We start from the raw sequence: 13,378 nt of genomic DNA on the forward strand, positions 1-13,378 counted from the left end.
ACATTTCAACCCCTCATTAGCATTAAAAAAAAGTCAAGTGTCCGTTTTACCCCAACCTCGTGACCCTTAGGAAAATATTCGTATAGAAATATCCGAATATCATATACGGAAATCCTATGGAATTTCTATACCCAATCCATATAGAAAAAATCTATTCGATTTTTTCATACGTGATTCGAATTTGCATTTACTCATGACTTCCATTTCTTTTTTGATAAACGAAATTTATAGTTGATTTCATTTTTGATTGCTGAAATTGCTGAACACTGCGAAATGACCTAGGCAAATAGCAGAAATCTGAATATTAAATTTTTTCTTTGGGCAAATTTACCTCCGGAGAAAATAAAAATATTTCGATCTGGAATGTATAAAACACATACATCTTTATTTCGTCAATTCTATCCAAAATCCAATGAAAAAATCCAAATAGTATAAAATTACCTATTTTCGTATAAAAAACATAGCATATGTACACTTTTGACATCAAAAGAATTTTGAATTCTCAATCAAGAAGCATCCACAGCTGCAAAGGTGATGTGAAGAGATTCAGAAAACATTAAAAAATATAATCATATTGTATATATTACTTCAGAATAAAAAAAACAACTAAAAAATAAGGTAAAATGCTGTTTGGACGGTAAATGTTTCTCCGAGATTCGTTTTTGTACATGACTAACTAGAGATATAAAATTATCTGAAAGGGATGAAAAAAAAAAATACAAACAAAAAAGTAGTACAGAGAGTGAATGAAAAATTATTTTGACTTCACTCTCGATGCTCCTAGACATCTAACTTACGCATTAAACTCCCTTTCTGGTACGCAATGTTAATGAACACAAGCGAAACAAATATATAATCCATAAATTTCCCATAAGTGAAGCAAAATAGGCCCTTTACTTTCTTCAAATATTAACAACTCATTTACTTGTTAATAAAAGGGAATATTTTCTTTTCCCCAGGCTAAGCTCAATTGAGAAATTTCTCCGCGAGTTATGAACATTGAAAAAAGAGTCACAGCTATCCATTTTGCCCCACCCCTCCCTATCCATTAGCCAAATGTTGAAACAAGATGGGACTCATCTCTTCTCACCACTTTCCCACTGACACAAATATCAAAGAACTCTAGAACGAAAAATAAAAAAAAAACTCATGCGATTAGCATCGCACAGGGAATTATCCTACTCTCTAATTACCTCACTAATCAAATGATACGATATGAATTCAGTAATTTCACCATCTAACTTCGGTGAGCGGTCATTTAATCCTGATGAACAAGTCCTAGACAAAATAATCCCACTTGAAGAATAGTCCCTTTTTCAAAACCAATTTCCACTCCAAATTTGATTAATTTGGCTAATTGTGTTGTAAAGAAAAATTAACATCCATAGATTACTTTCTACAAAAAAATATCCAATGACAAAACCCCGTCAAACTTGCATGATATATCATCAAAAATTCAGTAGAACGTCACAGAGAAAGTCTTTTCTATTAAATTTTTCAATACGCATCGATCAAAAATTGCCCACAGTGGTGAAAATTTTTCATCGGCCATTTTCCACAAAAAACTCGCAGTAAATCTGCGGAATTTAGCAATAAAATCGTCCAAAAACTGTTAAAAAGCCCAATAGAAATCCAATCCAATTTTCTCTCAAATTGGCAGGACTGTTTCGACGGCATTCCAACCAGAATTCATTTATTGAGTACCTAACTCCCAAGATTAAATGACCAGTGCCCGAAAATCCCTGGGAATCCCCTAGATAAACCACTCCCTCTTTTTTTGTACTTGATGTCCCGTAGTGGATTGTATAACCGCCGAGTCCGGATCGAGTGCCTGTTCAGCGCCCTTGTCCTCCTGCGTGAGATACTCCCCCTTGTGCCTGGACATGTACCTCCCAATGAGAACAGCCATGATGATGAGAGCAATGAGTATAACAGCAAGAACACTCCCCAGCACAGCAGTATCCGTTTCGTTGTAAGCAGCCCTGACCTTCTCGCTATCAACGACTGGTGGTGGTCGAGTCTCCACGATATTCGGTGGATGAGTGACGGGTTCAACCCCACAAAAGTCATCGACCAAGGGTCCCCCTATTGACCTGACATTGTCCGGGCTGTCCTGCTGGAAAAGCAGCTTCAGCGGATAAATATCATCGAACTCAACCCTCGAAATGCACCCAACAAAGCCATCAGTCATCGACTCATTCTTCCCAATATACATATACTGTATATTATTGAACTGAGCATCAGCAGAGGCCTTGATATTGAAATGAAACTCCTTGGGCTCGAGATTATCAACCTGAAGAACCAAAGTCGAGCCCTCGTTCTTCCTCGACAGATGCAAATCGTGATACTGCCCATAGGCAAAATACTTATCAGGGAAAATGATCTCCTGTCTCTCAAACCCAAAGTCGAACACAACTCTCAAATGCCCACTGTTGGACACAAGAATCGACAGATATTCCCCTGAGATATTCGAAGAAAGCCCCAAGAGGAAGCCCTTCCCACCGCTGGTGGTGGTGAACCCAATCCTGATATTCTCAGCAATAGTAGACCTCCAGCTGCCCTTGAAATCGTACCTGATCATGTTCTCAGAGGCCAAGTTGACCCCAATCTCATCAGCGCAGATGGGTCCCTTGAACGAGGTGAAACGACAGTCACAGCTGTAGCCGTCGTACCTCTCATGGCAAGTTCCATTATTCAAGCAGGGATAACTCTGGCATTTGCCAGTGCAGCCCTCGCTGACCCCATAGAGACCCCTCCTCGCGTGCTCCCTCAAGTCCTGGAGTTTTCCATTGAGCAGCAGTGCCCTGACACACCCAACAAATCCATCGCGATACTGAGTGGTGGCTCCAACAACGAGTTCAGAGGTGAGATGAAGAGCCCTGACAGGTCCTGGTGGCTCTCTGAACTCGTTCTTAAGAGCCCCATCGAGAACAATCCTCGCTTCCTTACGATTTCTCTCGACGAGAACCGAGTGCCAGTTGTTGTCAGTCAGCATGTACGACGTCTGGACACTGACAGTCTGCGGTCCATCCCCAGCTTGATACTGAAACTGTATCTGATTGCCAGTTGCTATCGACACTTTGATGTAGTCCGAGGGCCCAGTGCTGTGAATGATGACAGCATCAGGAATAGTAGTCTTGAATTCAAAGTAAATGTCACCACTGTGTCCCATGTCGAACGTAGGTAAATTAATCGTGGCGTCAACAATCCTGAAGGTCACAACATTCTTGAACAAGTCATCGCCCTCGCATATGAGAGAGCCGAGAGTGTACCTCCCCTCCTTCTCATCGAGAGGTGTTCCAGTGTCTCCAAACCTCAGCTGACGAACGGGCAGATACTCCTTCTCAGTGATGTCCCCGCCGTCCTCGTGCCAGCCCTCGTATCCAGAATCACAATTGCACCACTTGGTGGGGTCAACACAACTCCCCAAGACCCCACACTCGCACTTCATGGAGCCTGGCAGGGCTCCACCCCAGTAGTCCATCCTCTTGTTGCCCCTGCTGACCCACCAGGAGTTCGGCCTGAAGACGTCCCCCTGGTGGACAGGTGTGTTGAAGAGTCTGGAGTGCTTGCAGGCGTAGTTGATCCTCTGTCTGCAGCTGATGGATCTGTTCAGCAGGGCCTCGATCTGATCGTAATTGGCGTCGTAGTTGATGTCCTGGACGAAGCTCCCGGGCTCCTCGAAGCCGTCCACAGGGGTGGCGAGCTCGTTGCTGTGACGAATGACAGTCATCACTCGTCCATCAGCGTAGAACTCGCAGGTCACTGGGAAGGGATCCAGGGGGCCACTTCCATCGACGTCTATCTCGATCTCTGCCCTCTGATTCACAGAGTGAATGTTCTTGTAGGCCTCGCAGGACAGGGCGTTGATGGAGGTGTGGCAGACAGCCCCGGAGTAACCGGTGTTTGTGCAGTCGCAGATGAACTCTGTGGATGTCTGTCTGCAGATGCCGTTGTGCTTGCAGGGATTGGGGTTGCAGCGGTCCAGCATCTGGCAGGAGTCCAGGACTATGCCCTCGCCTATGTACTCCTCGCCCTCTTTCCAGTCCGTTGGCGGCTTGTAGTTGCCGTCGACGCTTATCATTCTCATGCAACCCACGAATCCTAGGTTCTTGCCGGTTCCTAGCAGCCCTCCGCCCACTAGGTACAGACCCCCTGTCGACATCTCCAGCAGGCGCTTTGTTCGCATCGGGCGACCGTCCACTTTCAGGATTATACTGTTCTTGGAGATTGTCAGGACTGTTGGGTGCCACTTGCCGTCGTTGAATCGCTCGTCGAAGTTGTCCAGGATCACGCGGGAGTTGCCTTTTGTCTCGATCTCAACTTTTATCTTTCCCTCCTCCAAGAAGACCTGGAATGGGGTTTTATTTTTAACGGGCTGTTCGATTTTTTGTAAAGTTGAGGAGATATTTTGATGGGAACATTGGGGATGTATTCCATCGGGGAGGTGGACTTTTGAAAAACTTTGTTTGAATCTTGTGGTATAGTTTTTGGATATTTTTGTGAGAGATACTTGTGGGTGAGAGATACACTGACATTTTAAGGGATTTAGGTAGTAAGATTCACGATTAATGGATAAATCAAGGGATCAATTAGTGGAATTTAGATAAATTCGGGGTAACATTTAGCTTGATGTACCCTGTGTTGATTGAAAATTTAAGTAAGTTGAGGAATTCTCGTCTGGTTGGTGGTGGAAAATTTGAAATTTCAGTGAATCTTCTATAAAATCAGAAATTTCATCATTGTTTTTCTCTTAAATGGAATTCGATGCCATTCTCCTGGAAATTACTAGTCAATTGTCCAAAATATTTCAAGTATTTGCAACTAGTGTACTGAATTGAAAATTACCCTGGAATTTATGTTGATGTCAATTCATTCATATTCATTTATCTACACTGTTGAAGATTTTTGTATTTTTCATCACATGATAGTTCCACTGAAATGCCCGGGCATTTCGTCATTGAAAATTCACCATTTTATGGAAAAATCAATTCAGACAATAGACTTCAGTTTAATTATTCTACAAAAATCGATACAAATCTGAAGAAGTCAATTACAGTTGCCTATTATTCCCCTTAAACCGAACTCAACATCATTCTCAAAATTACTAGTCAGTTATTCACGAAATTTCGATTTTTTTCTGGAAATATATAGAATCCTCGCATTTTTTCTTCACTAAAACTGAAGAATTATTGAATATTATCTCTAGAAATTTATCTGAGAATACTTAATCAAGTTCTCAAGGAATTCCATTAATTCATCCCTCATTTTAATATCGCACTTGTCGAATTTCTGTTACTCACGCACTCAAGATTTCATTTTGCCCATTTTCCTTGACTAAATATTTATCTATACCAATGAGAAAATAAACAGCAATCGATACTGTTACATACCTTGACGAAGCCAGGGGTTGTGAAGGTGTGATAGAGGATAACGCCTCTCTCCTCGTACGTGCGAAAGGCCAGAGATACATTAAGGGTGGATGCGCCCTCGTACCCCTTGAGACGAGCGTGTGTCTCTGGTTTCAAGAAGGTCACCGAGATGATAGGGAGATCTGGACACCCGAAGATGGTGTGGATCCGGTAGTACCTGGTGTTCTCCCCGTACGCCTCCACATCCCTCAGGTCTCTGATAACGTTCGTCTTGTTGAGGTAAAAGTTCTCAATGCATCCAGTGAAGTTCTGGCTGACTGCCAGGCCCTCCTGCATGTTGGGAACGCCGCCGATGTAGAGGGCTCTGTTCAAGTCCAGTCGGTGGAACTCTCCCTTTATCTTTCCCTTCACCAATACTCGGTCGACGGAGAAGGCGATGTCCCTGCGGGACCTGGACATCAGGACGTCGTGCCATTGGTTGTCGTCCAGCAAACTCCCGACTAGGAAACTCGTGGTGAGGCCAGAGCCGAGGTCTATGTTCAGGAGCATTTGGTTGTCGCGGAGCTGAATCGCGATGAAGTCCCCTTGGGTGCCTCGAGAGTACAGCAGGACTCCGTCAGCGTTGTTCGTTTTGAAACGAAAACGCAGGGAGTGACGATCTGTCTCGATTGGCTCACGTTGGAGGTCCATTGCGATGAGCGAGGAACCGTTGAAGCCTGCTACCTCCGAGACTTGGTGGGGAAAATAAAGAAGGGATTTATTTCTTGAAAATTTGTGCTCTTGGAAAATTCCCGAATCGACGTGACAAAAATTGAGAGAAAAACGAAGTTTTAAAAATTTTTTTTTAAATGAAGAATTTATTCATAGATTTGATTTAAATTATGAAAATACCATAGGGGCATCTGTAGAGCTCAACTCTTGAAAAGTTTTGCTCTTGGGAAATTCGCGAATGAACGTGAAAAAAAATTGAGAAAAAAAAAGTTTTTTACAATTTTTTTTTAATGAAGAATTCATTGATAGATTTGATTTAAATTATAAAAATACAATGGGGGAATCTGAAGAGCTCAACTCTTGAAAAGTGCTCTTGGGAAATTCGCGAATTGACGTGAAAAAAAATTGAGAGAAAAAAAAAGTTTTTTACAATTTTTTAAAAATGAAGAATTCATTGATAGATTTGATTTAAATTATAAAAATACAATAGGGGCATCTGAAGAGCTCAACTCTTGAAAAGTGCTCTTGGGAAATTCGCGAATTGACGTGAAAAAAAATTGAGAGAAAAAAAGTTTTTTACAATTTTTTAAAAATGAAGAATTCATTGATAGATTTGATTTAAATTGTGAAAATACCATAGGGGCATCCGTAGAGCTCAATTCTCATCGAAATTCTCGTCTTCCATCGAGTCGGATTGATCCGAATGTACTGTGCAATAATAGGCACATCAAACTTATTCAGTTTAATGGATTCTGCGTTGGTGTTTCCTTTGAACATCTGTAATTGTTCGTCACTGTTAAGTCAATTTAAGAAGATGAAGCTGAAGTGGGAGTACTCAAATATTATGTCACACATTTTTTGGACACATTGGAGAGTCCCCCTCCTCTTTTCACAAAATTGAATTTGAAAAATAAGAATGAGAGGGAGAATGCAAATAATTAGATGACTAATAAAATCTTAATGCGATGCTCGTGTCACGTAATATTTGAATACGCCAGTGCAATTCTCCGTGTTCACTTCACGCATGAGAAAATTTGATCGAAAAATCTAACACTTTCTCTAAACAATTCTATTGAATTTCTATTCGCATTTTATAAGAATGCTCTTGAAATTTTGTTAGAATTCTATTAAAAAATTCTATTTATTTTTTTGCGCCATTTATATAAGAGATTATGTAATTTTACTGTGTCATTTTGTTAAGACATCTTGGATAGAAAAAAAATCAACAATATTAATTTTTCTATAGAAATTCTTGGGCATAAATTTTCCAAGTTTGTTCTGTTGTAGTTAAAACTTAGACAAAACAAAAAATCCCAGCAGAATAAGTTATACAGAAATATCCACATTTATACACATTTTTCTATGAACAAATATCTATTTAAAAAACTCGGGGGACGTTGCATAATTTTAATCGGATTTTCGCAGAAAAATTACTAAAATCGTTCAATAGAATTTCTTAGAGAAAGCGAAATTTTCTGTAAATTTTTACCACACGTGTTCTCGATGTTATTCATCATCCGAGTGAGGGAATGGGAATGAAGGTGCATTTGTGAATGTGTTAAATACACAGGAGAACGCGATATCGTGTCATTTTCTTCGTGATACAATAAAGTACCTCTTCAACACCTTCCTGACTCTCATAACTGATCCACGCGTGACCGTTATCAGAGTACTGGAGGATGTACTCCATAACAAATTCACTCGTATGAGCACGACCGCGTGTGGCAATGCTCCTAATTTCATGTCTCTCCCCCAAATCCATCGTGATCAGTTGATTGTAAGTATTGTCAGCTGGTGACCAGGCACTGTCCCCTGCAAAGCCCAGTCCGAAACCCAGTGTTAGAGAGTTAATCAGAAGCCAAGCAGATGGATTCAGCAGTTGAGTGGTAAAATGTAACAGAACATCTCATTTTCACGAGTAATTTATTCGTTCTGCCAGATTTTGTGGCTTTAGAGAGAAATGTTGAAGATCGGAAATTTCGTTAGTTACGAAAAAAAGAAAAATAAATTGCCCTAAAATTTATCACTACTGGGATCACTCAAGAATTTTTCAATAGAGAAATCATTCAAAACTTCAATAGAATTGTTAAATGGCCCAATGGCAATGCAAGAGAGATCTGTTATATTTTTACTCTGAAATCACGTTTACCTTTTCCGAGGTAATTAATAGTTTGATGAATGCGTAATTAGATATTTCGATTTGTTGAGTGATAGTACATAATGAGTATTGAATGATCCCTTGATGAATAGAAAGACTTCTCATTTTCACCCGTTTTCCATTGAAAATTCTGCAGTTTTCTGTGGAATTTTTCAATAGATTCGAAAATAATCACTAGATTTTTTCTGTTATACAACTTCTCTTGAGATTTTTCTAAACAAAATCTTGAGCATAAAATTTGCAAATGCCATACCCTAGAATTTTTACATAAATAAATCCCAAGGAAATAAGTCACAAAGGAAAATTAGAATTAATTGACTCTTCTCTATAAAAAAACCTAGCAGAATTTCCTCGCAATAGCGCTAAATTTTTCCATTCAATTATTTCACACACGTGAAATGTCGTTGTACCCACGCCGCGATAAAAATTATTCAATTAGTTACTAACAATCGCCACGAAATTATTCAATCGAAGTGGAAAAAACTGGATTCGATTAATTACAATTCACCACTCTGCTGCTGAATGAAAAAGTTAGATAAATGTTAATAATAGTGACCACCTAGAAGCAACATGCCGCACGCCATGCCACACATACAAACAAGGCAAAAATAATTTTCAGGGATTGATGAATCATTAATACCTGGCAACGAGTGTCTGAATGACTCATTCCCCGCGCATAAGCATTCGTAAAAGCTTGACGAGCAAACGTACCTTCATATTTCCGTCCTCTTCTTTGTAATCCATGTAATTACGACCATTAGTGCCATAACTAATGCCATACTCCAAGACGTATTCAGCTTTGTTAGCACGTCCTCGAGTGGCAATGCCGGTGATATTCATGACATCGCCCAAATCGATCGTGAAGTACTGATTACTGTCTGAACTACTGGCTGTCCAAGCTTTCTCGCCTGTGCCCGTACAACAACAACAACAACATTCTCATGCAGACGATGCAAAACGTATGGATATAAACTGAGATTGACGTTGAAAAATAAATAATTTCGGTAATCGAGAATTGAAAGAGAATTGTTAATAAATATTTTTGTTGCTTTTCAAATATTCATCGTTTATAGAGGGGAATTGACTAGTGCTGTTCAGTTACTTCACTACTAAATTATGAGATGAATCAATAGTGAAGTGAGAGTAAAGCACGAGGGATTGTACTCCCCTAATTTCAACAATTTACGACACAAAAAATAAACTCAGGAAAAATATAAAATGAAAAAACGTTGGTTTCATTTGGAATCTGAGTGGAAGATTAAAATTGTAATCGCAAAAATTGATTTGGAGCGAAGAATAGGCAGCTTTCAGAAGTCGAGGGTTGAAAGAGAAGTTTTTCATGAATATTTTTACGTAACAATGTTAGTTATTTCTCTCAGATTGCGCGATATTTGAAATATTCATTTCTCAGAGAAAAATTGACTTATGCTGTTTAATTACTTCACTACTAACTAATGAGATGAATAAATAGTGAAACGGTCGGTGAAATGCATATCAAGCTAACAAAATGCGGGTGATTGTCCACCACTAATTTAAATAATTCACAGTATTAAAATTGAAAATGAAACCGTAGTTTAATTCGAAATTAATTTGAAAAGGGATTTATGCGATCCTTTTTATTGACTTCAACGTAAAGATTACGTATCTTGCTTCATGTCCTCACATCACTCCTAAAGAGTGAAATAGCACGGGAAATACGGACGACGCTGTACGAGTGATTGTCACACGTGGGAGTGAATCAATTTGAAAAATTTACTTCACAAGAATAGACTCTATATTCAGAATCAAAATTAGTGGTAAAAAATGATGAGTCGACTCAACCTCAGGGTGACTCTTAGATGAATGTCAATCGAAGAGAGACAGCGAAATTTTGATGAGGACCTTGTAGCAGATTTAATTTCGCTATACAAAAAATTCGCTATGCGTGATTTCGGGGGATTCTTCGATTCTAAACCGAAGGAAATTCCGTCTTGAAGTCAATAAACATTCCCTGATATATAAAATTCACAGGGTGAACAGGCCAATTGCTGAACGGTTAAGGAAAATTCGAGTTTCGTAAATGAAAAGTCACCAGGCCAGTGATGGCCAATAATATTAGATTTTGACAATATTGAGAAGGATTATCTCCTTATATTGTACAGAGTTTAACTATATTTAACAAATTTAAAATATTATAAAATTTAATAACTAAACTTTTCCGATTGGTGGTGAATAAAATATTTGATAGTATTGAAATGTAATTTTTAGTGAACAAGCTAATTCTAAAATTTAGGTACTTTATTTTCGATTATCCAAATAATCGTCAATCATGCTACCTAAATTATTGGTTAATAGTTTGGTTTATGTTAAAAATTGACAACTTCACAATTTAACTGCAATTATGATTGATGAATATGACTATCACTGGCGATGGCATCCATTAAAAAATTATTTGAAGTGAAAATAACAAAACAAAGAATAATTAAATTAAGAAATAGTTGAATACAGCCGAAACCCCTAATTTCTGGACGACTAGGTCATATTGTTTCTATTCATTAAATGCGGATCAGCAGAAAAAATAATTGATCGCATGATACCACACGAGTAATATTATTGAAAAATGAAATAATCAGTACAATTTTGATTTTATTATTTATGGAGTATTCAATGGACCTTAAAATCGTCCGGGAACTGACCTGTTGACCCTATGAAGCCAACGAAATTCAAATAACAGTCCACGTGGTAATGAATCACTCAATCGACTCCCCAAGAATGAACTCAGCTGAACTTCAAAAGAACATCTACAATGCTCACGAGACATCAATAAATGAACTACACTCCAGAGTTTACTTTCAAAACGTACATTGAAAAACAGCAGAAAGTCATAATTACCGTTTAACTGGGCATCAGCAGGTGTCCTATCCGACATCCAAGAGGTTGCCATGAGTTTGCTTTTGGTTGAATCGACCAGCAGAGGCTGATCACACGAATATTCCCCTAGAAACCGATGGACATCAGCATGATTCGCTTAATTAAGGATGTCCATCCCAAAATAATTTTCTTGCAATACCTCTTCTATTTTTTAAATCCCCGGGACTTTTTATCAACCATTGGATTCAGTATATTTACTAATATTTGTATTGATGGATGGAATCTTCCCACAGGCAAATTGTCAATTCAGAAATGACATATGTTTAAAAAATTAATACAAAAACCTATTGAAAGTTCCATTGAATTTTGATTGGAATTTTATTTTAAAAAATTACTTTAAAAATTTAGTTTAAATTGAAATTTTAATTTAATTTTATTATTTTATCGCCAATTCTGTTGAACATTATGCAAACTCTGTCTACTCTGTCGTTTTATTAATACTAATGAAATAATAGTAGATAATTAATTTTAATTACAAAAGATTTTCTATTTTTTAAATGTATTTTCACTTGTTTCTCATAAAATTCAAGAAAAAAAGATTTGGAAAATTCTCATTTAAGAGTTCTCATAGAAATAATCCCAATAGAATGAGTTATATCGAAAAATCAACATCTCTGCACTTTTTTCTATGAAAAAATGTCTATTGTAAAACGCACGTGAAAGTTGCATAATTTTTAACAGAATTGACGCAAAAACGAATAGAATTTTCTAATAGAATTCTTTAAATTCAATAGAATTTCTTAGCGCAAGCGTTAGGATTTTCTATTTAATTTCTTCATTCGTGGAATAAAAATTTATTTATCTTATTTATTTTCTTTTCAAAACGATTGCAGAAAATTTTTCTTGCCCATCACAAAAGTCAGTTTGACGTATTCTTCCACTAAAAATTTCCCAATTTGTTTCATACGCAAAATATTTTTTTCAATCTTCAAAATGAGCCTTAATTTATGAAAATTGTGTAATTATATTGTAAAAAACTGACCATGACAAACGGTCCGTTTTACCCCACTCTCCCCCATTCGCGCAGTAAACAAACAAATATAACCAATCGATTCCTCGAGAATTGCCCCCTCAACCCGCAATCTAAATGAATGGCTCCCCCAACCCAACAAAAAAAAAAAAAAATCAATGCCTCTATTTTGAATGTTGCATTGCGCTGGCATGGGTTGGGTCCGAGGAGTCACGCATCAAGTATGTCGCGCCTGTGTCACTTCATTAATGCCAATAAACAATTAATACTCACATCCTTCGGCGAACTGCCCGGCCGCAGCCGCAGCGAAAATCCAGATCCACATATTACACTTCATCCTCTCATTTCACCTCACAAAATCCCGAAATAGACCCCCGAAACGCGTGTTATTCAATCGAAAAAAATGCCCGTTTGATTCAACAATAACTACTCGTCAACATCCTTCCGTGGAGTCCGCTATTTACGATGACGACAAGGCGCTACCTCCGAGCCACTATGAATGGCCACTCCCACGAACCAGCGGAGTCACTCAGTGGGTACAACATGATTTACCATCGGTAAAACACCATTATTCGGAATTATTAAAGTAGCTCTACGCTTACCGTAAATTCAAAGAGTATTGATAACTGCAAGAAAATTTCAGAAAACTCGATTCGGACTTCTAATTTTTTTCTCAATTGAATTACCGTTTTGGCTTTTCAAAGAAGAAATGTTTAAAAATCCGGATTTAACCCCCAGTGTCTTATGTAAAAATCAACATTTCCATTGTAATCAGATTAAAATCTGATTTTTTTTTCATTAGATGGGAAAAAATCAAGAATTTTTTTGACACCTCATAAAAAATAATCCACTGTTTTGCAAACAAGTTTTATTATTTATTTATGAGAGGGAAATGTTTGAAAAAATATCCATATTTTGCGAAATTCAAAGATTATTGATAACTGCAAGAAAATTTCAAAAAAGTCGATTAGATTCGGGCTTCTAATTTTTTTCTCAATTGAATTACCGTTTTGGCTTTTCAAAGAAGAAATGTTTAAAAATCCGGATTTAACCCCCAGTGTCTTATGTAAAAATCAACATTTCCATTGTAATCAGATTAAAATCTGATTTTTTTTTCATTAGATGGGAAAAAATCAAGAATTTTTTTGACACCTCATAAAAAATAATCCACTGTTTTGCAAACAAGTTTTATTATTTATTTATGAGAGGGAAATGTTTGAAAAAATATCGATATTTTGCGAAATTCAAAGATTATTG

At 37.8% G+C, this 13,378-nt stretch overlaps 1 protein-coding gene across 1 annotated transcript; it reads right to left on the reverse strand.

Moving 5' to 3' along the window:
• Nucleotides 1–359: 359 nt before the first annotated feature.
• On the reverse strand, nucleotides 360–12,588 carry LOC107041181 (neurexin-4). The gene is made up of 6 exons (XM_015261618.1): nucleotides 12,395–12,588; nucleotides 11,113–11,217; nucleotides 8,953–9,149; nucleotides 6,719–6,860; nucleotides 5,394–6,103; nucleotides 360–4,351 (listed from the first exon to the last, which is right to left on the reverse strand). Exons 1-6 carry the CDS (start codon nucleotides 12,456–12,458, stop codon nucleotides 1,754–1,756), a joined length of 3,816 nt encoding a protein of 1,271 aa, XP_015117104.1. The 5' UTR covers nucleotides 12,459–12,588; the 3' UTR covers nucleotides 360–1,753.
• Between the last annotated feature and the right edge of the window lie 790 nt (nucleotides 12,589–13,378).

This window comes from Diachasma alloeum, unplaced genomic scaffold (genome assembly GCF_001412515.2).
Source record: "Diachasma alloeum isolate Michigan unplaced genomic scaffold, Dall2.0 Dall_scaffold_00358, whole genome shotgun sequence".
Classification (NCBI taxonomy): Eukaryota; Metazoa; Arthropoda; class Insecta; order Hymenoptera; family Braconidae; genus Diachasma; species Diachasma alloeum.

Coding starts and splice junctions, on each gene's coding strand:
- LOC107041181 (XM_015261618.1), bottom strand. CDS start 12,458: ATGAAGTGTAATATGTGGATCTGGATTTTCGCTGCGGCTGCGGCCGGG. Junction 9,150..11,112: donor TGCTGATGCCCAGTTAAACG/GTAATTATGACT, acceptor GTACGGGCACAG/GCGAGAAAGCTTGGACAGCC. Junction 6,104..6,718: donor GCTCTACGGATGCCCCTATG/GTATTTTCACAA, acceptor TTCCCCACCAAG/TCTCGGAGGTAGCAGGCTTC.